This window comes from Gopherus flavomarginatus, chromosome 11, assembly GCF_025201925.1.
Source record: "Gopherus flavomarginatus isolate rGopFla2 chromosome 11, rGopFla2.mat.asm, whole genome shotgun sequence".
Taxonomy (NCBI): Eukaryota; Metazoa; Chordata; order Testudines; family Testudinidae; genus Gopherus; species Gopherus flavomarginatus.
The window spans coordinates 21,358,966-21,384,798 of record NC_066627.1 but is presented as its reverse complement, the minus strand read 5'-3'; the positions used below and the strand labels follow the sequence as shown (position 1 = coordinate 21,384,798).

The following is a 25,833-nucleotide window of genomic DNA, read 5'->3' as shown; positions in this document are numbered from 1 at the left end:
GCCTTGCTGTCAAATGGGCCATGGAGACACTGCGTTATTACCTCTTAGGCCGACAATTTACTCTTGTGACGGACCATGCAGCCCTACCAGCCTACGTGGTAGGCTACTACGTCGGTAGTAGCCTACCACGCTTAGGAACGCACGGAGCTGCTTCCTTCGGGTTGGCCGCAGCCAGTTTTGAATCACCTCTAGCTTATTAGTTTGGGGCTTCACTGGATGCAAGGGTCACCAGGTGGTTCTTATCCCTCCAACCATTCCAGTTCCGCATACGGCACAGGGCTGGATGGCACCACGGCAACACTGATTGTCTTTCACGAGCACACTGCCTGGCATCCCAAGTTGCCCAACCCTATGGTGTTGAGCAGAGGGGGGGATATGTGATGGGGCAAGGCCAGATGGCTACAGTAAAGTAGTGAGGAACACGTATGTTAGCCCCAGGCTAAACAAATCCCTAGTACCATGGTAAGCAAATGGCAGTTGCTCCAGGTTAATCAAGACACCTGGGGCCAATTAAGATCTTTCTAGAAGGCAGTGAAGATAGCTACATTGATTGGGACACCTGAAGCCAATCAAGGGCTGGCTGGAACTAGTTAAAAGCCTCCCAGTTAGTCAGTGAAATTTGCATGTGAGGAGCTGGGAGCAAGAGGCACACCGAGCTGAGAGTGAACTGCTGGAGGATTGAGGAGTACAAGCATTATCAGACACCAGGAGGAAGGTCCTGTGGTGAGGATAAAGAAGGTGTTTGGAGGAGGCCATGGGGAAGTAGCCCAGGGAGTTGTAGCTGTCATGCAGCTGTTACAGGAGGCACTATAGATAGCTGAGATCCACAGGGCCCTGGGCTGGAACCAGGAGTAGAGGGTGGGCTCGGGTACCCCCCAAACCTTCCAACTCCTGATCAGACACAGGAGGAGTTGACCCAGACTGTGGGTTCCACCAGAGGGGAAGATCACTGAGGTACGCAAATCCGTCAATAAGCACAGGACCCACCAAGGTAGAGGAGGAACTTTGTCACAATACCTAACAGCAGGTGCTGCCTTCTTTTCCCTGTTGCCTGGGGAGAGAGAGACAGTTTTCTGAAGTGCAGAAAAATTAACTTTTGCTGAATAGCATAGAGATGGGTACTTGGAGCTTTAATCACTGCTGTATTATCCAATATGTTGCTACTGCTCCACAAATGGATCAAAATTGAACAAAGAATGTGTTTTTAAAGAGTCACCGGAAAAAATAAAGTGGGTTGAATTATATAAAACATAAGAATCAACAAATGGCAAAAAAAGATTCCTGGTGATGGCGTTCACAGCCTGAGCTTGGGTGTCTCTGTTCAAAAGTGGAAGAAACCATTTCAATATTAAGGCCACTTTTGCGAAGAGTGAAAATAGGCTTGATGCTGCTTATCTTGACACACAGGAATTAGCATTAACATCCACTGTGTACAGAATGAGAGTGACATACAGAAACCCCTCCATGAATCCAGCTCAAACCAGATCCCAATGTTTGCTCTAGTCTTTATTTATATTATAAATAAAAGGTGACTTTGCTACTGTTAAAGCTCATGATGCCTGAAAGGCTTTTCAAAGAAATGAGCAAGTCTGCCTGTTACAACAAAGTGCATATCATTTTGTTCTGTTTGAACAGAGGCAATGAAAACAAAATAAATCTAACAAGTAATAAACATTTGGGAATCTAATGCATTTCTCTGGTAAAAGTTTGCAAGCCTTTCCTCTGGATGGCCTAGTCCAGAAAGAGCACCATGAAGGTAGGAGAGCAGAAAAGGGCATATTAGAACAATAAGTCAAAGAGGCAGAAAAAAAAGCACTTTTTCTTTGAACCTTTGATTAATTTTCCATCACAACAGCATTTGGGGTGTCTGATGTTGACAATTTCCCAGAGATCCAGGGCTTACCACATCCTGCAGTAACAAAAGCCCTAAAGTTATGCGTTATTGCTATTTGACAATTGCCCAGTCACCAAGGTCCTTTAAAAAAGATAGCTCAGAGGGCTCAGAGAATAAACATACATGGTCTAGTTTTCTTCAATAGTCTGAAGAAATTCAGAGTTGCTGTACCTCTGGTGCTGCTAAAGAGACTTCTCCCTTTTCCCTGTCTGTGAATGAGCCAATGAATTAAAAAATTAAATTAATATCAAACATTGCTATTCTATAAGGGTTTACCGTATGGGCAATATTGTTAGGAAAGAAAGAGGTTGCGTCATATTGAGTTCTTTTAGTTTAAGTGATAAAATGAAGAAGTAAGGCTAATGTTTGCAATCAAACACGCATATGCTATGAAGTTAGTGAATACACTTGTGCTGAAAGTAGCAGTAAATAAAAGGAACTGGAACCAAATAGTGTGTGTATAAGGACACTTGACCACGGAGTGGAATAATCAGAAATGTAACTGTTTGGTTAGTAATGCACAGACACCACTCAGCCATACCAAGGTCCTATCATTGTTGCTAAAACAAGGAGAACGGAAACAGAAGATTTATACGGCTCTTCCGGCCTCCTAGAGAACGCCGGTTCTTACAGTGACTTTGCATTGTATAATGGACTGTCAAAACAAGTTTAAAGAGCATCAGAGAATATGGAGGGACTTTGTATAAATTATATCACCTTTAAACAGAACAATTCAGCAGCTAGCAGAGTGTTGACGGAGAAATGACAACTTGAGGAAGCATAACTGCAAAATGGACCCAGGAATGCACTGCAGACGGACGCATGGAAAGCAACCTGAGGAGGTAAGTTGCTGACAGGCGCAAACCCACCAGCATTCAGGGTTTGTCCCAAGATGGCTGTACCAAGAGTGATGGCATGACCTGTCTTAAACAAGCTGCTGTGACAAGATTTGTTGCCTGGAAAATTCCAGTCTTGTTGCAAGAACTTAAAAGCTGATGTCTTGTTCCCTGATTGGATGGTGAGAGAGGACATCACATTTTGGTTGGACATTTCGAATGTTTGGAAGAAGTATGGATCACCATCTAAACATCCATGTCAGCATCTTTAGTAAGAGGGACTAAGCTGGACCACCAGGCAGAAATAGACTAAAATGGCCTGTCTCCTTCAGCATGTTGCTTCCTGAAAGCTGAAGACACATGGAAGGGAGAAGTCTGAGGTCTTGGGCCAGCCACCTGGGAGTTCTCCTGGTGACACTGAGCTCCTGTCTCAGATAGGCACCTTAACTGTCTCTTTCTATTTTCCTGCTATTTGGGTTTCCCGCTACTGCACCCTTCACTCCTCCTGTGTTTGCAGTGTCAACTCCTGCCATGAACAGTAACTGAGCTGAAAGCTGACAGCAGAGCAGAGATCTGGTGATATGTAACATACAGACTTTCTCTTGAGTAAAGACCCAACTCAGTCAACTGCTCACTTCCTAAAACATAACTTTTCCTAAAGCTGGGGACCTAATTAGTAAGGAAGAGAACATGCTAGTGTATGCACTTTAAATACTGTCACAGTTAGTATGTCTTTGCTTTGTAACAGGTTCCCCATTTAAAAAAAAACAAATGAGGAATACTTGTGGCACCTTAGACACTAATAAATTTATTTGGTATAAGCCTTCGTGGGCTAAAACCCACTTCATCGGATGCATGCAGTGGAAAATACAGTAGGAATATATATATACACACAGAGAACATGAAAAAATGGGTGTTGCCAAGCCAACTCTAATGAGACTAATCAATTAAGGTGGGCTATTATCAGCAGAAGGAAAAAAAAAACTTCTGTAGTGATAATCAGATGGCCCATTTCAAACCGTTGACAAGAAAGTGTGAGTAACAGTAGGGGGAAAAATTAGCATGGGGAAATAGTTATTATTTTGTGTAATGATCCATCCACTCCCAGTCTTTATTCAAGCCTAATTTAATGGTGTCTGGTTTGCAAATTCATTCCAGTTCTGCAGTTTCTCGTTGGAGTATGTTTTTGAAGGTTTTTTTGCTGAAGAATTGCGACTTTTAGGTCTGTAATTGAATGACCAGGGAGGTTGAAGTGTTCTCCGACTGGTTTTTGAATGTTATAATTCTTGATGTCTGATTTGCCTCCATTTATTCTTTTGCATAGAGACTGTCCAGTTTGGCCAATGTACATGGCAGAGGGGCATTGCTGGCACATAATGGCATATATCACATATATCACAGATGTGCAGGTGAACGAGCCTCTGATGGTGTGGTTGATGTGATTAGGTCCTATGATGGTGTCCCTTGAATAGACAGAGTTGGCAACAGGCTTTGCTGCAAGGATAGGTTCCTGGGTTAGTGTTTTTGTTGTTTGATGTGGTGTGTGGTTGCTGGTGAGTTGCTTCAGGTTGGGGGGCTGTCTGTAAAATCAGATGTCAAGAATTATAACGTTCAAAAACCAGTGTGAGAACACTTCAACCTCACTGGTCACTCAATTACAGATCTAAAAGTCACAATTCTTCAACAAAAAAACCTTCACAAAAAACCCACAAGTACTCCTCGTTCTTTTTTTTTTTTAATGGAACCTGTTACAAAACAAAGACACGCTGTCTTCTTATATCCTATAATATTAGTTGTTGCTGTTACGTAGTTTTATTAAATCTCCTTAAAACTAAATTCAACTTGCGAGTCCTTTTCCTAAATTAAGCAATCAAAATTAAAAGGACCGTAAGAAAGGTGGTACAGGTAACCAGTTAAGCTTTAACTAAGGTTTGGTGTGACAGGGTTCTAAGCAGAAAACTGCTTAGCCAACCTTCTGTCACTCCAGCTCCAGTTAAGGCAGGTGAATTGGAGCTGGGTAGACCACTTGGCCCTGATTGGGGAAGCTTAAACAGCTGCTGCCTCATCAGGCTGGGGCTGGCCAAGAGCTCCAGCGGAAGGAAGCCCGGGGGAGCTGGAAAGAGGAAAGCTACAGTAGAGGAAAGGCAGTGAGGGGAAGCAGAGAGAGAGTTTTGCCCCCTCTCTCCTGCTGGTGGACTACTTGTACAGTGGAAAGGTGGTGGGAGCACAGCCTTTAAATAAAAGCACCAGGTGGGCACTGCACCTAAAGATCTGTGTGTGACTTTCTCAGCCCAGAGGGGACAGGAGCCAGGAGGGCCCTGCAGGGACACTGCTACATTTGGTTTATACCTTACGTTTCTTAGAATGCAGAGCTGTCCCAACTTAAGGTGTGATTTTAAACCGGTTTAGTTAAACTAGTGCCAGAGGCTGTGTGGACAGTCATATATGGATTTAAACCAAGTTTATTTCAGTTTAATTTAAGATAATCATGAACAAGTTTAAGATAAACCAAAATAAGCCACTCAAACACAAATTAGAGTATCCCCACAGAGATTTGCACCAGGTTAACTACCTAACTCAGACTAGTTGCATCAGAAAACTCCAGGATATCAAAGCCATGGTTGAATTCACATTTGTGGAATCAGCCTGCTGTTTTGGACAGGCTGGTAATTTGTGGTTTGTTTCAATCTACTCCAAGTTGAAATCTACTGACAATCTCTGAAAAAGGTTTGCATAACAATTTGCTACAGAAGTGATGAATTAAGCCCTGGGTTAGAATTAGAACCAGCTCTGGGCAATTAAATCATACTCAAGTATGTGAGATGCAATGACAGCACTGTAGCTAGTCCCTTATTTTCAAGGTCATCCTTGAGACACATGAATCCCATCCTTCCCGCAGCATGTGCTGGGTGCTCCCCTCCCCCGGTCAAGCCAAAGGGCAATCAGACCCCAGTACCCAGGCACATTCTGAACCCATCCCCCTACTCCTTTCCACTACAGAATTCAAAAACCCTCCTTGCTCCATTTCTAGTATTAGCAGGACCAAACCAGAGAGGCAGATTGCACCCCTCCCCACACAGCCCTATTTCTTAAGAGGGGCATTTGCCACTGAAGAAACATTACCACATGTAGGCCAGCTGGGGTCCAGCCACAAACAAGAGACACTAGAGATACATCAGGATCTAGAAAAAAGCCATACGTTCATGCACACACATGCACTGTACTCTGAAACGTGCAGGCACCTGCTGGCCAATCAGCTAACAATAGTAACTGTTTGTTCTTTTCTCTCTGCACCATGTTGCTTTTTTTTCCCCAAAAAAATCGTTGATTATAACCTTCTCCTGATTACAAAACTTATTCACCCGAACAGAGAGAGATTTTCCTGTATCTGATGTACTTACAATGGAGGCCAGTGTATCTGTTTCAGTTAAACAGACCCATTGTGAGTACAAAAGGCATGTGGACTATCCAAACAGGAACCTGGCTCAAAAATTTGCATTCCTATAATCCAGTGTGATCTCAGTACCACTTTCAAACAGCTTGGATCTAAGGAATAGGAAGCAGTGGCCCTACCAAGTCAGTAGATAGAGAGACAAGGTGGGTGAGGTAATATATTTTATCTGTAGACCAATGGAAGAGCTCTGTGTAAGATCAAACACCTGTCTTTCTCCCTCAACAGAAGCTGGCTGAATAAAAGATATTACCTCATCCACCTTGTCTCTCTACTATCCTGGGACTGACACAGCCACAATACCACTGCATAATTCAGTAAATAATAAGCAGAACACCACAAACAACCAAAGGTAGTAGATGATGATTCACTGGACTAGCTAGAAAAAAAAGTGCAGGCAACCTTGTGTGCCTTCACACAGGCCTGATGGAATCAGTAAAAAGTCTCAAAGTCTTGGCTACTTGACTCATTTTTCCAGTTCGTCCAAGGAAATGAATGACCTGCAACTTTACACTGTCTAGGCTCTGAGAGTTAGATGTCCTTGTACAGTTGGGTGTGGACAGGCAAGAGCAACAATCACCTGCTCCTGCAGCCGCTGGCAGATGTCTTGTGACACCTAGGCCGTTTCACTCTAGTGTTTTATCTGACTCTGTCAGTTTGCGTCAATCTCAAAAGGATGTGATGTTCCCTGTGGACCATCCGGTGCTCTCAGTTCTTAGGGAGTGAAACTTCATTTTACAGGAAGAGAAGAAAGAAAAAAAAAGTAAGAAAGTCTTAGTCAAACCTCAGACGCTATGAAGAACTCCTCCAATGAGCCTGCACCAATAATGAAGAAAAGAGCCACACCAACAAAAATGCCAACACAGCTTCCTCCCACCTGAGGAGACTGTGCGAAGCCAGTTGACCCATAGCCCTCATTTGAATGTCAAATCATTACAGCATACTGACTTCTGAAAAGAAGCAATTCTGCTGGACCAATGCAAAAGCAATTAGCATCAAAGAGCTTAGTGGCCTGGCCCTACAGAATGACAGTATTTCTGCCAACCTCTGCATCACACCCCAAGTACCTCATGCAAACACACAGCGATCAGGAAGTATTCTGTCTGAATGGGGTTACTCACAGGATGTGTGACATCGCTCCATGTTTGGAGCGCATTCTGAGAAAACTGGGTCTCCTGGGCATCCACCTTAATTGTAAACAGCAGATCCTCAATACTTATCCCTCAGACAAAGGAGAGCCAAGCTAGGGGTGAAATTAAAACTCTCCCAGCACAAAGATAATCATTCCTGCACATAGAATATCAGGGTTGGAAGGGACCACAGGAGAACATCTAGTCCAAAGCCCTGCTCAAAGCAGGACCAATCCCCAGACAGATTTTTACCCCAGTTCCCTAAATGGCCCCCTCAAGGATTGAACTCACAACCCTGGGTTTAGTAGGCCAATGCTCAAACCACTGAGCTATCCCTCCCCCATGCATTAGTAGCTCCATTTTTAATGGATTGTAAGAAAGCAAGACAGCAATAACCACTGTACAAAGTACACTATGACATCAAACCAGCACAAACATCCACCCCAAAGCCTGTGAATCAGGAAGAGTAGGCTCAAAGGCATACAGATGATCACTGATTAATTGCTCATCAATGCCGAGAAAAACATGTAAAAGCCCCTTAGCAAAGGCAAGAGCACTGCTTGGCCTTGACACTTCCATTTGGCATGTGCCAATAACTTTTGTTAAGCAGAAAGTTTTACCTTGAGCAGGCTGTGAAGCCAAAGGCCAGTCTAACAGTAACAGAACCACATGAGACTCGGCAAAAAAATAAGGTTTCTCAAAAAGTTGGGCAGACGAGCCCCATCTGAATGTAAACATCTTGGCCCAGAGTTAGCCCCTGACATTAACAGGCTTACATCAGGGGTGAACTTGGCCCCCTGGTTTTACCGAGAAGTCAAATATCTAAAGGACAAGTCCAAAACAAGTTCCTTCCCTACAGAAAACCAATCAAAGCTGCATGTCAATGGCAATCAAACTAGAAGCAGCAAAGAATCCTGTGGCACCTTATAGACTAACAGACGTTTTGGAGCATGAGCTTTCGTGGGTGAATACCCACTTCCTCAGATGCATGTAATGGAAATATCCAGGGGCAGGTATATATATGTGTGCTAGCAAGCAAGCTAGAGATAACGAGGTCAGTTCAATCAGGGAGGATGAGGCCCTGTTCTAGCAGTTGAGGTGTGAAAACCAAGAGAGGAGAAACTGGTTCTGTAATTGGCAAGCCATTCACAGTCTTTGTTCAATCCTGAGCTGATGGTGTCAAATTTGCAGATGAACTGAAGCTCAGCAGTTTCTCTTTGAAGTCTGGTCCTGAAGTTTTTTTGCTGCAGGATGGCCACCTTAAGGTCTGCTATAGTGTGGCCAGGGAGGTTGAAGTGCTCTCCTACAGGTTTTTGTATATTGCCATTCCTAATGTCTGATTTGTGTCCATTTATCCTTTTCCGTAGAGACTGTCCAGTTTGGCCGATGTACATAGCAGAGGGGCATTGCTGGCATATGATGGCGTATATTACATTGGTGGATGTGCAGGTGAATGAACCAGTGATGGTGTGGCTGATCTGGTTAGGTCCTGTGATGGTGTCGCTGGTGTAGATATGTGGGCAGAGTTGGCATCGAGGTTTGTTGCATGGATTGGTTCCTGAGCTAGAGTTATTATGGTGTGGTGTGCAGTTACTGGTGAGAATATGTTTCAGGTTGGCAGGTTGTCTGTGGGCAAGGATTGGCCTGCCACCCAAGGCCTGTGAAAGTGTGGGATCATTGTCCAGGATGGGTTGTAGATCCTTGATGATGCGTTGGAGGGGTTTTAGCTGGGGGCTGTATGTGATGGCCAGTGGAGTCCTGTTGGTTTCTCTCTTGGGTTTGTCTTGCAGTAGGAGGCTTCTGGGTACACGTCTGGCTCTGTTGATCTGTTTCCTTATTTCCTCGTGTGGGTATTGTAGTTTTGAGAATGCTTGGTGGAGATTTTGTAGGTGTTGGTCTCTGTCTGAGGGGTCAGAGCAGATGCGGTTGTACCTCAGTGCTTGGCTGTAGACAATGGATCGTGTGATGTGCCCGGGATGGAAGCTGGAGGCATGAAGGTAGGCATAGCGGTCGGTGGGTTTTCGATATAGGGTGGTGTTAATGTGACCATCACTTATTTGCACCGTGGTGTCAAGAAAGTGGACCTCCCGTGTGCCAATTACAGAACCAGTTTCTCCTCTCTTGGTTTTCACACCTCAACTGCTAGAACAGGGCCTCATCCTCCCTGATTGAACTGACCTCGTTATCTCTAGCTTGCTTGCTAGCACACATATATATACCTGCCCCTGGATATTTCCATTACATGCATCTGAGGAAGTGGGTATTCACCCACGAAAGCTCATGCTCCAAAACGTCTGTTAGTCTATAAGGTGCCACAGGATTCTTTGCTGCTTTTACAGATCCAGACTAACACGGCTACCCTCTGAAATCAAACTAGAATAACTTTTCGGCACAGACTGTGTAAGGTGCAGTTAATGCACATCAGACACTGGAACGGGGCTGGGAAAGCGATTACCTGCCCCAGACACTGGAGTTTGCCTGCTGCCCAAAGAACAAGCCCTCTGGGAGTGGGGACCCAGAGGACAGTCTCAGCTCTTAAACCCTCAGGTTATGGGGTCAGGAACTGAGTGAGACTCAGCCCACTGGGTCCCTTCCCCTAGGACTCAAAGCAAGCCAAATGCCATTCAGATCCTGGCCCCTTTGTCACTCATCACAAAGAATGTAAGCAAAATGTAAAACTTCATCTTTGTAAATCTTCATATTCCACCCCTGAAGGTGACCTGCAGCAGTTCTGAAGCACCTATTGCCCCATTCATCCCAGGTGGGTGTTAATGCAGAGACTCCATTTAAACATTAACACATTCAACTACTTCACTGTTAATCATAAACAGAAAAATCCAGTTCATGTGCACACCCAGCATGCCAAGGTATCACAGATATCAGGGAGGAAAGAAACCAAGATCATGGCCCATTTGCGCCAGGTGCGCTACAAACACACAGCAAAACGTAAACCCTTCGGGACAGGGGCTCTCTAGGAAGCCACGGTGGGAGAAGGGCAGTGTTGTTATCCCCACTTTACAGAAGGTAACTGAGGCACAAGCAGATGAAGTGACATACTGAACCCAGATCTCCCAAGTCCTAGCAGACCAGAGCCTTAGGCACAACATCAACCATCTCCCCTCCACCTCCTCTCTCTCGCCCCCGCCCCTACAGGCTAAAGCAGGAAGGTTCCCTAAAGTCTGCTCAATACTGATGTATCTCCTTTTAAACAGCCCAACAGGGCTCCTGCCCTCAGGGGAGCCCTTTCCCCAATCCCCAGGCCCCAGCCATTGTAGGGAGCATATGCCCTGGCCTGACACAGCTCAGACTCAGGAAATTTTCCAGGGCTTTCGCCAGTTCGCATGTCCCTTTGGATTCCTGCCCACTGCTCCCAGTGCAATGGGGGTGGGGGGTCATGTGGGGGTGGCTCCTAGCACTGCCAGTGGGGAAGCTGGGCTGCAGCCTGGGGGAGGGGTTTCCCCCCCTTAACAATAGGGGGCAGGCTGCAGCCAGGGGGAGGGGAATCTCATCCTTAATAATGGGGGGGGCAGGCTGCAGTTGGGGGGAGGGATTCCCCCCCATACCAATGGAGGGGCAGGCTGCAGTCAGGGGGGAAGGGGATCCCCCCTTACCAATGGGGGGGCAGGCTGCAGTCAGGGGGGAGGGGACCCCACCCTTACCAATGGGGAGGCGGGATGCAGTCGGGGGGGAGGGAACCCCACCCTTACCAATGGGGGGGTGGGATGCAGGTGGGGGGAGGGGACCCCACCCTTACCAATGGGGGGGTGGGCTGCAGTCGGGTGGAAGGGGATCCCACCGTTACCAATGGGGGGCGGGCTGCAGTTGGGGGGGAGGGGATCCCACCGTTACCAATGGGGGGCCAGCTGCAGGCGGAGGGGGAAGGGGATCCCACCCGTACCAATGAGGGCCGGCTGAAGGCAGGGGGAGGGGATCCCCCACTTACCAACGGGGGTCGGGCTGCAGTTGGGGGGGAGGGGATCCCACCCTTACCAATGGGGGGCGGGCTGCAGGTGGGGGGGAGGGGATCCCCCACTTACCAATGGGGGGCGGGCTGCAGGCGGGGGGGAGGGGATCCCCCACTTACCAATGGGGGGCGGGCTGCAGGCGGGGGGAGGGGATCCCACCGTTACCAATGGGGGGCCGGCTGCAGGCGGGGGGGAGGGGATCCCACCGTTACCAATGGGGGGTGGGCTGCAGGCGGGGGGGAGGGGATCCCACCGTTACCAATGGGGGGCGGGCTGCAGTTGGGGGGGAGGGGATCCCACCGTTACCAATGGGGGGCGGGCTGCAGGCGGGGAGAGGGGATCCCACCGTTACCAATGGGGGGCGGGCTGCAGTTGAGGGGGAGGGGATCCCACCGTTACCAATGGGGGGCCGGCTGCAAGCGGGGGGAAGGGATCCCACCCTTACCAATGGGGGGCGGGCTGCAGTTGGGGGGGAGGGGATCCCCCACTTACCAATGGGGGGCGGGCTGCAGGCGGGGGGGAGGGGATCCCACCCTTACCAATGGGGGGCCGGCTGCAGGCGGGGGGGAGGGGATCCCACCGTTACCAATGGGGGACCGGCTGCAGGCGGGGAGAGGGGATCCCACCGTTACTAATGGGGGGCCGGCTGCAGTTGGGGGGGAGGGGATCCCACCGTTACCAATGGGGGGCGGGCTGCAGTCAGGGGGGGAGGGGATCCCACCCTTACCAATGGGGGGCCGGCTGCAGGCGGGGGGGAGGGGATCCCACCGTTACCAATGGGGGACCGGCTGCAGGCGGGGGGAGGGGATCCCACCGTTACCAATGGGGGGCGGGCTGCAGGCGGGGGGGAAGGGATCCCACCGTTACCAATGGGGGGCCGGCTGCAGGCGGGGGGGAGGGGATCCCACCGTTACTAATGGGGGGCGGGATGCAGTCAGGGGGGGGAGGGGATCCCACCGTTACCAATGGGGGGCGGGCTGCAGGCGGGGAGAGGGGATCCCACCGTTACTAATGGGGGGCGGGCTGCAGGCGGGGGGGAGGGGATCCCACCGTTACCAATGGGGGGCGGGCTGCAGGCGGGGAGAGGGGATCCCACCGTTACCAATGGGGGGCCGGCTGCAGGCGGGGGGGAAGGGATCCCACCGTTACCAATGGGGGGCGGGCTGCAGTTGGGGGGGAGGGGATCCCACCGTTACCAATGGGGGGCGGGCTGCAGTTGAGGGGGAGGGGATCCCACCGTTACCAATGGGGGGCGGGCTGCAGTCAGGGGGGCTCCTAGCGCCGCCAGCGGGGTCGGGGGGGGGTTGTTCGCTGGGACCGGCCGGACCCAGCTCAACAGGTGCGGGAGGCCCGGCCCGGCCCGGTCCCGGGCTCACGGCTCGCTGCCCGCCCGCCGCACTCACCTCTCCGCCATGTCCCGCTCCTCTGCCCTGCGGCCGCCGGCTGCTGCAGGATGTGAAACCCGATCCCGCCCCGCCCGTCCCGCTGCCGGGGCAGGCCAGCCGGGGGCGGGGGCATGGGGGGAGAGGGAGGGATGGGGGTAGGATGATGGGAGCGGAAGGGAGTAAGGGAGAGGGGCAGGGAGTGATGGGGCTGAGGCGATGGCGCTGGGATGATGGGGGCAGAGGGGTAAGGAATGATGGCAGAGGAGGGTGGGGTGATGGGGCAGAGGGGGGTAGGGAATGATGGGGCAGAGGCAATGGTGTAGGGTAATAGGGGAAAGGGAGTGATGGGGTGGGGTGATGGGGTAGGGGATGGGGACAGGGAGTGATGGGGGTAGGGGATGATGGGGGCTGGGAGTGATACCAGTTGGGGCAAGGGGGCAGGGGCTGACATGGGGTAGCACACAGGGGCTCTCTGAGACAGCAGGGCATCTCCCTGTGTCCATGCAGCAGGAAAGTTAGGGCAGTGGCTGCAGCCCATCTGCCTTACTGGGATGAGTGACCTGGGGCTGTGCTGGCTTTGAAGCTGTACCTTATTTGTATGGGTTCAAAAAGTCCCCAGCACAAACTGGGCTCCTTAGGTTGAAGGAGCCTCTCTGGAGCAAAGAGTCTGGCTCTCTTTGGGGACTGAGCTGCTGCTGGCTAGGTCAGTTTGAATGCGATGCAAGTGCAGCCTCTGGTGGCAGCTCTTCTCAGCTGAGCTGGCAGGGCTGCTCCCCTGCATTCTGCTGGAGCCCAAATAAATCTGCCCTTCTCTTGCATTGTCCACTGGTCTGGCTTCAGCCTGGCAACTCTCAGCCGGCAGGTGGGCATTATCCTGCCTTACAGTTGGGAATAGATACAGAGAGGGTTGGGACTTGCCACAGTTACACAGCAGCACTGCCAACTCTTGTGACTTCACCACCAGGTTTATGCTATTGGGTGTCTTTCCTGAGGCCCAGCCGTGTGATTATGAGACTCTCGGTGTTTTTGGTTAAAGCATGTTTCTAACTTCCCTGCACTTCAGTGATGGGATAGTTTGTAGTAGCCAAGCTGTGTTTTCAGTGGCCCTGTCGGCTCCATCTGCTTCCTCCATAGCCCTTCGTTATCCCAAGTTAGTCTAGCTAAAGTTGAGAAGGGAAATTGAAGAGGAATGCTTAACTTCCTCCCATTTCCAAAAGCCTGTAACCTCTCCTCCATGCACATTCCAATCCAGCAGCCAAGGGGAATTTAGCGAGGCAAAATCTAATTACCTCCACTGAAATTTGTGCAGAACAGCTAGAGTTAGCACCTTTGCTCTTGCAGACAGTGCAGTGGGAATTGTTAATTACCACAAACGGTCAAAGCCCCCTTTTAAAAATACAATTTTATTTGTGAAATGGTACGCAAAGCTCATACTTTATTCCGGACACTGTAAAAGCAATAAAAGACATCCCTGTCCCACAGAATTTATGATCTAAAAATGGAGAAGATCCAACAAGGGGTGCAGAACACAACAGAAGAAGGGAAAGACAGGGACAACAATAGGAACACAAGGTTGTATACTTTTTACCTCCAGGTCTGTAGTTTCTCAAACAGCACAACACCTCCCCTAATGTTGTTCTGGGGTATTGGTTAATCATTGGTTTAGCTGATGTGACTCATCTTTCTGAATCTCTGACTACTTCCTGGAATACCTGGGTTTTCCCAAGGCAAGTCAGCGTCCAAGGGTTTACCTCATCCAACTATGCTTAGTTTATGAGCTCTGACAGGCACTCTGTGCATTTCCTGCAGAACTGTCTTAACAGGAGACATTTGAGAGATTTCAGCATTGCTGATGAGTGATTATGGCACCTAACATAGCTAGTGAGACCACATTCACTGATAAAATTCACAAGATTTCAGCCAAGTTCTCTGGTTCTAGAACTAGCATAAAACAAGATCTGGCTAAGAGATAAGCTAGCTGATAATTTATCTTCTTGAAAAACAAGGTTCCTGTAACTGTCTCTGGATGACCTCATTCTGGTTTTGGTTTAACGAAATAAATATGTTCTAATATGACAGATTTCATATTTTCCATGATAGAGCAAGAACTACCTGACAATACAGCTGAGATCTGCATTGTCCAGAAATGGAGTTACTGCTTCTGTGTTGTATCCAAGTTTGAGATTCTGCCAAGCCTGAGCATAAACTATTAGATTTTTAATCGATAAATATTAGTAAACGTCAATTTCATTGTACACACACACAAACCAACAAAAATACTTGCCTTGGTAACTGAAATTTACAGATAGGCAATGTAAGTAAAATGCTGCTTGAGAACGTAGAGTTTCATTTAAGGATATTTTGACATGGTGTTAACAAATTATGTTTGAACGGTTATAAAACTTGAACTTTTTGAATCTCAACATCTATGGTCACTAAATAATTGTCTGAATCTCCTGCAACTAATTTCCTGCAACTGTGAAAATTTAAATTGATGAAAATTTAAAATGTAAAACAAATACTGTTGCACAACTGAAAGTTTAAATAAATAAAAATAGAAAATATGCTTAAAATAATCACCTGTCAAAATTGGAAAAAATAAAAATCAAATTCTGCTAAGCCTCTTTATACTTTGTTGATTGTGAGGCTATTACCAGGGTATTTGATTTGTACTTTGACATAAGTGATTTGCAGGCAAAATTCAAAGAGAATTATCTTGCCAACAGGCTCTGTACAGCAGGCTGAGTGAGGGTAGATCCTCAAGAAACATTGTGAAGTAGAATGAGGAAGGAGACCGAGAATACTTCCATCTTCTCCTTTCTGCCCCAGAAAGTCCTGTTTGTCCCTATTAGTTATTTTTATGTGGGTCACAGGTAGATGGTGACTTTGTTTCCCTTTCTTGTTGTTTGTTAGCAGGTCCTTTATTAATTGCAAACAACAGTAGCTGCTATTTTGCACCGATAGCGAGGGAACAGGACTGTGCAATGGGAATTGTTGAGAGAGAGACTAAGCCACTAACGGAGAGGATTACATCCCCACCAACAGCAGCCACCACAATGAGCCGGTGTGCTAGAAGGCATTGTTTGGCTCTCATCTTATATATTCCCTCACATGTGTTAAAACTTTATTTAAAAAAAATTACTTTGTATAGAAAAATATAATGCACCCGAATGCGGAACAAAGAGAAAATGGCTAAGACCCCCCAAAAGACCAGTGTTCCTGCTGCCTCAGATGCAGTCTGTTCTGTTTCCTGCCCTGGTAAATCACTTATTAGAGCTGGGGCAGCCTTTTTATACAATACGTGCAATATGTGTATCCTCTTGTTCTGTTCTCCCCCTTGCACACTGAATTGTAAATCAGCAGTTCCCAAGGACTGTGTTAAGGATTTTAACAGCTCTGCTTCTGTCCCTGTCTTTAAAAACAAAACAGCTCCTCAGAAACAGAGGCAGGAATGAGAGATTGTTCCTTTGGGTCAGACGGGAATCCCAGTGGTCATGTGCGCTCTTGAGGGAAAGGTGGGTTTGTCTAGATCTTGCTGCTGAGCCAAGAGAAGGTCTGCCCCTGCAACATCATTCTAAGCTAGACTGTAAAGCCCCACATGGGATACACAGCTCGTTAGTATGATTACCTTACGTCCATCAGCTCCTGTTATCTAGAGGGTCACTAAAGCTCACCCCTCTGGATAATCAACATCCAGACAAGTCATAGAACTAAAGAAGGAGCTCAGTTGGCCAACTGTGCTACCAACCACCAACCTGAATTCTGCCACCTGCCATGATGCTGAGAAAGTGTTCTGAGCCCTCGGTATGGAAGAGCTTGGCTGCACATGCAGTTGTTCCTGATTAACTGTTCCTACTTAATGCCATGGGTGGACATTATCATTCTGGAACACTGGAGAGTTAAGTAGGAACAGTTAATCGGGAACAAGTCCACGTGTAGACAAGTCCTGTAAGAACAGAGCTCTCCTGACTTCAGATCAGTAGGACTAGACCTGGCACTGGCACTAGATGGATTTTGTCACTACCCAAAAGATTTTTTGGCTTGTGTCTGACAACACAACCAGGCTCTGAAATCCTGGGTAAGAAGCCTGCATATTCAGGCTGGTAATCATGATGCTCTCTGGCTCAACCAGCTGTCAGGGGACTACGAGGTGTGCTGCTGAGCAAGGGATATTTTGGTACTGCTGAAGTATCCTTTAAGTAACTTAATCTGAAGAGCATCACATGAAATCCCACTGCACCCTACATAACAAATAGAGAGACAGTGAGATCACTGCAGCTCTGCTGGCTGGCTGGGCAGCCCCTGTTGTGCTTGCCAAGTGTAAAACTAAGCTACTGGGGCCAGAGTCATCCTCAGTGTAAAACACATTTATCGTTTGATTTCATTTTCTCTTTTCACCTAGTTTGAGGGGAGGATTCAGGTTTATAGGCATTGTAGGAGAAAGGCGGAGTGTGATGGAGCAGGCCACAGTGGAGGGGCGGGTCCCAGCCTAGAGACTTAGACCTGCTGGATCAGTGACAGAACCATCCATTGTCCAAAGGAATCTGGCAGATTTTTGTATGTATCTTTTCAGACAGGATAGAAAGTGCTGAGCCACCAAAGAGAGCAGCACCAGCAGAGATTCCATATGTGATCAGTGGGCAAGACACCTGTCTGTTACCTGCCGCAACAGGGAAGAGATTTTCAACTGACTCTTTACCCATTTCCTGAGGGACCTTGTGTTTTCTGGGATGTCCCCTGTGACACTGGCAGACCAGATACCAGCTCATTCCAGATCCCCAGGCCAATTCACTTGTGTATTAGTATAGATCAAAGTGATTGTTTGGTGTTTAAACTTCATGAACACTAGTGGACTGTTACTTCATTGTGTTTGGTTATCCATATCCCATTATAATGTAATAACAAACATTTGCATTGTATATCCCCCCATAACTAAATAACCCATCAAAAGAGAAAGAAGCCTTGTGGAATGCAAATGAAGAACTTTAACAGAAAAGAGCTAATTTCAAGGTAAGTGCTCATTGTGTGTGATGAGTGGAGGTCAAAGACTCAGAATGCATTCCTCACTCTCCACCATCAAAGTGGGATAGCTCAGTGGTTTAAAGGAAAAGCCCACATGGGTAGTGACACTGTCAGCTTGTTTTCTGGGAGAAGAAGTTGTAAGTATGGATTCAGGGAAAGAGCTTTCATCTCTAGACTGTTTGACTCTTGCAGGAAAGTGCACCAGATGCAATGCGGAGATACCCAGAGACAATCTGGGTACCCTGAAAAGACTTTTGGGAAACTGTCAGTTTATTACATCACTACCACCGTTTGGCATTACAAACTGTGATTCACCTGTTATTTACGAACTTTAACCTCTCAATAACTCTCATTCTTTTTTCTTAGCTAATAAATCTTTGGTTAGTTTAGTGTAGAATTGGCTGCCAGTGTTGTTTTTGGTGTAAGATCTAGAGTACCAGTTGATCTGGGAAAAGTGACCAGTCTCTTGGGACTGGAAGCATAAGTGACATAAGAGTTTTTTGTTTGGGGAGGCTACTTCCAGGAGTGCCAGAAGCTCCCTAGAAGTGGGGGGTGGAGGGACACCAGTGGAGCTTCCAGCATTCCTGCTCTCAGGCTGCAAAGGTAGTGGGGCCATGTACCTCCAAAGGGAGGTGACCCACATCTGGCATTTGCCCTCTGGATGGCCAACCTTTTTTATTTTGGAGAGGCTGAGCCCTCTCGAGCCTCTTGTATGTGCCACCCATGACTGGAAGCAACCTAAATATTAGGGCTGTCAAGCAATTCAAAAAAATTAATCGCCATTAATTGCACTGTTAAATAATAATAGAATACCATTTATTTAAATGTTTTTGGATGTTTTCTACATTTTCAAATATATAGATTTCAATTACAACACAATACAAAGTTTACAGGGCTCACTTTATATTTATTTTGGATTACAAGTATTTGTACTTGTATTTATCATGAAAATTGAACTTACAAATGTAGAATTATGTACAAAATAACTTCATTCAAAAATAAAACAATGTAAAATTGTAGAGCCTACAAGTCCACTCAGTCCTACTTCTTGTTCAGCCAATTGCTCAGACAAACAAGTTTGTTTACATTTGCAGGAGATAACGCTGCCCACTTCCTGTTTACAATGTTACCTGAAAGTGAAAACAGGCATTCTCATGGCACTTTTGTAGCCCACGTCGCAAGATATTTACATGCCAGATGTGCTAAAGATTCATATGTCCCTTCATGCTTCAACCACCATTCCAGGGGACATGCATCCATACTGATGGTGGGTTCTGCTCGATAACAATCCAAAGCTGTACGTTCCTACGCATGTTCATTTTCATTATGTCAGGGTATGTCTACACCATGAAATTAGGTTGATTTAATATGTCAATTTTTTAAAAAATAGATTTGTTTCAGTTGATTGTGTGTGTCCCCACTTAAGACCATTAAGACCATTAAGTTGGCAGAGTGTGTCCAGAGTACCAAGACTAGCATCAACTTTTGGAGCATTGCACTGTGGGTAGCTATCCCACAGTTTCCTTAGTCTCCGCCACCTATTGGAATTCTGGGTTGAGCTCCCAATGCCTGATGGGCATTGTTGCAGGTGGTTCTCAATAGATGTTGTCAGGCCCCTCCCATGAAAGCAACGGCAAAAAATCATTTATCATCTTTTTTCCTGGGTTACCCATGCAGATGACATACCAGGTCAAGCATAGAGCCCACTCAGCTCACTGTCACCGTACATCTCCTGGGTGCTGCTGACAGACGTGGTACTGCAGTGCTACACAGCAGAAGCTCCTTGCCGTTGCAAGTTAGCAAAGATGGTTAGTAGCCGTATTGTAACATCTGCTGCTGTCTCCTGGTTCCTCCTGGCCAGCCTGAGGGGGCGCCTGGGCAGACATGGGTGCTCCTGGCCGGCCTCAGTGAGGTTGGTCGTGGGAGCCTGAGCAGACATATGTGCTCCTGGACATAAATGGGAGTGACTCCAAGTCATTCCCTTCTTGAAGTTTCATCTAATGGAGATTCAGTCCTGCCTGGAATATCAGGCAAGCCTACTAAAGGACCAGAGAGGCAAATGACTGCTCTGGGTCAGAGCCCCAAACATCCCACTTCTATGATGAGCTGCATGCCATTCAAGGGGGTGCCCCTACAGCTACCCCTCCCCTGTGCTAGCCTCCTCCCTCACCCCTCCTGGACTACCGTGGCAGTTATCTCCCCATTTGTGTGATGAATCAATAAAGAATGCATGAATTTGAAACAATTACTTTATTGCCTCTGCAAGCAGAGATCAAAGGGGGGAGGGGAGGGCGGTTGGCTTACAGGGAAGTAGAGTGAACCAAGGGGGTGGGTTTTCACCAAGGAGAAACAAACAGAACTTTCACACCATAGTCATGAAACTTGTTTTCAAAGCTTTTCTGATGCACAGCGCAACCTGCTGCCCCCTTCTAACTGCCCTGGTGTCTGGCTGCGCTTAATCATTTAGTTCATTTATCAGAACAGAATTCTCATAGCACAGATTCATCTCCCCATACAGCAATCAGATTCATTACCTCCTGTTCAGTCCATGCCAGAGCTCTTTTGCGATTCTGGGACTCCATGGTCACCGTGCTGATCAGCTCACCATGGTGGCCAAACAGGAAATGAAATTCAAAAGTTTGCAGGGATTTTCCTGTCTACCTGGCCAGTGCATCTGAGTTGAGAGTGCTGTCCAGAGTATCAGAGGGTAGCCGTGTTAGTCTGGATCTGTAAAAGCAGCAAAGAATCCTGTGGCACCTTATAGACTAACAGAGGTTTTGGAGCATGAGCTTTCGTGGGTGAATACCCACTTCCTCAGATGCATGTCCAGAGTAGTCACAATGGAGCACTCTGGGATAGCTCCCGGAGGCCAATACTATCAGATTGCATCCGCACTACCCGAAATTTGACTCAGCAGGGTTGATTTCAGCGCTAATCCCCTCATCAGGGAGGAGTACATAACTCAATTTTATGAGCCCTTTAAGTTGAAAAAACCGGCTTTGTCGTGTGGATGGGTAAAGGTTTAAATCGATCTAATCCTGCTAAATTCGACCTAAACTCATAGTGTAGACCAGGGCTCAGTCAAATACCACCAGCAGAAGGTTGGTTTTCTTTTTTGGTGGTTTGCGTTCTGTAGTTTCCGGATCAGAATGTGGCAAGATAGACCAGAGAGTCTGAGAGGAATGTCTGTAACTCCATGGTAAGACTGTTATAGTGATCTAGAAGTTCACATTTGTTACTGGCTTGATAAAATCTAATTACAGAAGATACCTCCAGTTTGCGTCTGCCATGTTTTCTAACAGTCTGCCCTGAGGGAGGCACTCATAGCTGTGAGCCACTCCAAACAGCATGACATCACACTTGACTGGTGACCTTATCTCACTGCAGGATAGTGAGACTCTATTACTGCAGCAGGGCAAGGCACAAGAGGCATTATGATTAAAGTCTAAAAGTTACATTTAAAAATAATTGTGTAAAACTAAATGCTAGTATCAGCGGGTTGCCGTGTTAGTCTATATCCACAAAAACAACGGGAGTCCAGTGGCACCTTAAAGACTAACAGATTTATTGGGGCATAAGCTTTCAAGGCTTTTTTACCCACTAAATGCTAGTAGTGCTTAACCCCATGAGGGTTGCTGAACATTTCCCATTCTATCCTCCTCTTTCAGTGGCTTCAGCCAACTGACTGTTCAGGCTGAAGTTTTTCATGATTGTTCTCTACCTCAGCTTCACTAGTTTTGGAAAGTTTCAGTAAACACAGCTCGGACAGTTTTGAGAACCAGGCTTGTTTTGCCACTGTTAGCCTATTTTTTTTTTAACCATTGCTTTGAATAGTTTGGAGCAAGACGTTGAAACTTGGCAGGGGAGGATTCCAGGGTTCAAAGAGTGACTTTTGCCATCCCCATGAAACTTTATCCAGATTTGCCATTTTCACATGCTCAGTAGAATTTGTTAGAGGCTTGCTGCTAAATTCTCTCTCTCTTGCTGCCAGCATTTTCCGAACCTCCTGAAGTAGCCGCACACACCCTATCTAACCCTTGAGGTGGACTGGACACTACAAGTGTATCCTCCTCCTCCCTGCCTCACAATAATCATGACCAAAGGCCCAGATCCATAAAGGGACTTAGGAGACTAAACCCTAGACTTAGGCACCTAAATGCCAGTTTTAGGCTCTTCTGTGATGCACAAAACGCCTGCTCAGTTGCTGCCAAATCCTGTCAGTGCCTAAACTCATTCAGCACCTTAAATTTAGAACATAAGAACGGCAATACAGAGTCAAACCAAGAGGCCACCAAACCTAGTATCCTGTCTTCCAACAGCAGCCAATGCCAGATGCTTCAGAGGGAATGAACAGAACAGGTAATCATCAAGTGATCCATCCCCTGTCAGACATCCCAGCTTCTGGCATTTAAAGGCTTTGGGACACCCAAAGCATGAAGTTGCATCCCAGATCTTGGCTAATAGCCATTGATGGATCTAATCCTCCATGAACTTATCTCGTTCTTTTTTTAACCCACTTGTACTTTTCGTCTTCAAACATCCCCTGACAACAGGTTGACTGCTCATTGTGTGAAGTACTTCCCTTTGTTTCTTTTAAGCCTGCTGCCTATTAATTTTATTACCTGACCCCTGCTTCTTGTGTTATTTGAAGGAGTAAATAACATTCATTTTCTCCACACCAATCAAGATTTTATAGACCTCTATCATAACCCCCCTTAATCATCTCTTTTCCAAGCTGAACGGTCTGAGTCTTTTTAATTTCTCCTCATACGGAATCTGTTCCATACCCCTAATCTTTTTTGTTGCCCTTCTCTGTACCTTTTCCAAATTCTAATATATCTTTTTTGAGATGGGCTGTGGGGTAGCCTGGGCTGCCCCACAGTGTGGTGATTCACAGATCCTCATTTTGTCAAGGATATTTTTTAGTAAAAGTCACAGATAGGTCATGGCTTCCATGAATTTTTCTGTTTTGCCCGTTACCTGTCTGACTTTGACTAAAAATATCAATGACAAAATCTTAGCCTTAGTCAGATCCCATTCAAAATCTGACAGGAGGAGGAGCCGCCAACCGTATAACTTTTAGCCCAGTGATTAGGTACTTGCTGGGATGGGGGAGACCTGGTTCAATTCCACCTCTGCCTGCTAGGGAGAAAGGATTGAAATAGGGTTTCCCACATCTCAGGAGACTGCTCTAACCTCTGAGCTAGGGGATACTCTGATGTGGGGCTCCCTCAAACTCTCCTGCTGAAGCTATTCCACTTTGGATAAAGAATTAAATCCTCACTGGAGCTGGGGGACTGGAGCCTGGATCTCCCACCTCTCAGATGGGTGCCCTAACACTGGAATATAGAGTCACCCTCTCTCTGGTCCAAGAACTATTTAAGTCTTTATTCCCCGTGGAACAGCTTCAGCAGAAGAGACAGAGAGACCCACTGACAGAGACAGAGTATCCCCCAGCGCAGGGGTTAGAGCACACTTGAGATGTGGGGAACCCCTATTCAAAGCCTCTCTCCCATCAAGCAGAGGGGAATTGATCCCAGGTGAGCACTCTCACCTCTATTGGGCACCACCACATCCCGCCCTTTTGTGGAGAGCGAGGCAAGAACCTAACTCATTCACATAGGAAATTATCTAGGTACTTACGCCGCCCAATTCCAGGAGAAGGGTTCCCGGTTGTCAACTGCCAGCAGCATTGGGCACCTATCTCTGTGAGAGGGGTAGGACTTAGGACATGCTCCTGTTGTCAGCCTCTCTCACTGGCTAGATTAGGCAGCTCCTCGCCTAGTGGGCTGGCTCTTGTAGATCCCCTTCTACCTTGCAGGGTCCTAAAGTTGTGCTCCAGCCTGAGTCCAGAAGTCAGAAAGACTCTGCCTGAGTCTCATGGCAGCCACTAACTATATGACTCCATTTACCCATCTGAGACAGAGACCTGTGCAGTACTGCAAGTCCCAGGTTTACTGTCTAAAGTCGAGACAGTCTTCAGCTGTTGTTCACCATACCTCAGAACATCATAAACTTCTCTAGAAGTGGTGGGGAAGCAGGACAAGAATGTTCAGGGACGTGCAGTTCAGTCATCCGAGTACATCTTGGACAAGGACCTCAGATGTATCAATCAGTAGTGGGGGCACTCTGGCATCACTTAAGAGTTCATGGATGCTGATCTCAGGAAAGAATATTGCACATCACTCAGCATACTGGAACTATGAGCTGTTCATCCGGCTCTCAGATCATTCCTCTATCATCTGCAAGGAAAGGTTGGGCAGGCAGCTGGAGACCTAAGCACAGAGCAGGGAAAGTTGGCAAATAAGCAGCAGTTATAGGAGGCATGAAGAGGGGAATGGGTGGTTTCCACTTCAGCCCTAGTAATGCCCAACACATCTGCAATCTAGTATAGCAAGCAGGGGTGTGGCCGCTCCACCCACCAGTGCGTAGAGGCAATAAGTCTGTAGGATTTGTGTATCCACCATGACATTTATCCTATGGCAGGGAGGAGCAACCTAGTTGCAGATCATCTCAGCAGAGACTGCTCCCAGATGCCTGAGGGTCCCTGAAGGATCAGTGGATTCAGATCATATTTGCCAGATGGGGTCAACCAGTTGTGGATTTGTTTGCAACAAGGTTCAAATGAAAGTGTCACTGTTTCTGTTCCAGAGCAGGCAGGGGCAATCTGCTGAGGAGGAGCTCTGTGTGAGCTGGAAAGCTTGGCTCTCTCACCAGCACAAGATATTACCTGCCCCACCTTGTCTAATACACACGACTGGAATGTTGATGTGGATGGGTATAGTTTGCTCAGGAAGGATAGACAGGGGAAAAAGGGAGGAGGTATTGCCTTATATATTAAAAATGTACACACTTGGACTGAGGTGGAGATGGACACAGGAGATGGAAGTGTTGAGAGTCTCTGGGTTAGGCTAAAAGGGGTAAAAAACACGGGTGATGTCATGCTGGGAGTCTACTACAGGCCACCTAATCAGGTGGAAGAGGTGGATGAAGCTTTTTTCAAACAACTAACAAAAGCATCCAAAGCCCGAGATTTGGTGGTGATGGGGGACTTCAACTATCCAGATATATGTTGGGAAAATAACACCATGAGGCACAGACTATCCAATAAGTTCCTGGACTGCATTGCAGACAACTTTTTATTTCAGAAAGTTGAAAAAGCTACTAGGGGGGAAGTTGTTCTAGACTTGATTTTAACAAATAGGGAGGAACTTGTTGAGAATTTGAAAGTAGAAGGAAGCTTGGGTGAAAGTGATCATGAAATCATAGAGTTTGCAATTCTAAGGAAGGGTAGAAGGGAGTACAGCAGAATAGAGACAATGGATTTCAGGAAGGCGGATTTTGGTAAGCTCAGAGAGCTGATAGGTAAGGTCCCATGGGAATCAAGACTGAGGGGAAAAACAACTGAGGAGAGTTGGCAGTTTTTCAAAGGGACACTACTAAGAGCCCAAAAGCAAGCTATTCCGATGGTTAGGAAAGATAGAAAATGTGGCAAAAGACCACCTTGGCTTAACCATGAGATCTTGCATGACCTACAAAATAAAAAGGCGTCATATAAAAAATGGAAACTAGGTCAGATTACAAAGGATGAATATAGGAAAATAACACAGGAATGCAGAGGCAAGATTAGAAAGGCAAAGGCACAAAATGAACTCAAACTAGCTATGGGAATAAAGGGAAACAAGAAGACTTTTTATCAATACATTAGAAGCAAGAGGAAGACCAAGGACAGGGTAGGCCCACTGCTCAGTGAGGAGGGGGAAACAGTAACGAGAGACTTGGAAATGGCAGAGATGCTTAATGACTTCTTTGTTTCGGTCTTCACTGAGAAGTCTGAAGGAATGTCTAATATAGTGAATGCTTACAGGAAGAGGGTAGGTTTAGAAGATAAAATAAAAAAAGAGCAAGTAAAAAATCACTTAGAAAATTTAGATGCCTGCAAGTCACCAGGGCCTGATGAAATGCATCCTAGAATACTCAAGGAGTTAATAGAAGAGGTATCTGAGCCTCTAGCTATTATCTTTGGGAAATCATGGGAGACGGGGGAGATTCCAGAAGACTGGAAGGGGGCAAATATAGTGCCCATCTATAAAAAGGGAAATAAAAACAACCCAGGAAACTACAGACCAGTTAGTTTAACTTCTGTGCCA

The 25,833-nt window shown here is 46.9% G+C and overlaps 1 protein-coding gene across 1 annotated transcript in view; it reads right to left on the bottom strand.

The window, feature by feature from the left end:
* LOC127031587 (rho GTPase-activating protein 39-like) overlaps positions 1-12,706 on the bottom strand; it is a 130,854-nt gene extending 118,148 nt beyond the window's left edge. Inside the window, exon 1 of the mRNA XM_050918603.1 lies at positions 12,680-12,706. Within this exon, the coding sequence (XP_050774560.1) occupies positions 12,680-12,690 (11 nt within the window). The 5' untranslated portion in view covers positions 12,691-12,706. The remainder of the gene's footprint in view (positions 1-12,679) is intronic.
* Between the last annotated feature and the right edge of the window lie 13,127 nt (positions 12,707-25,833).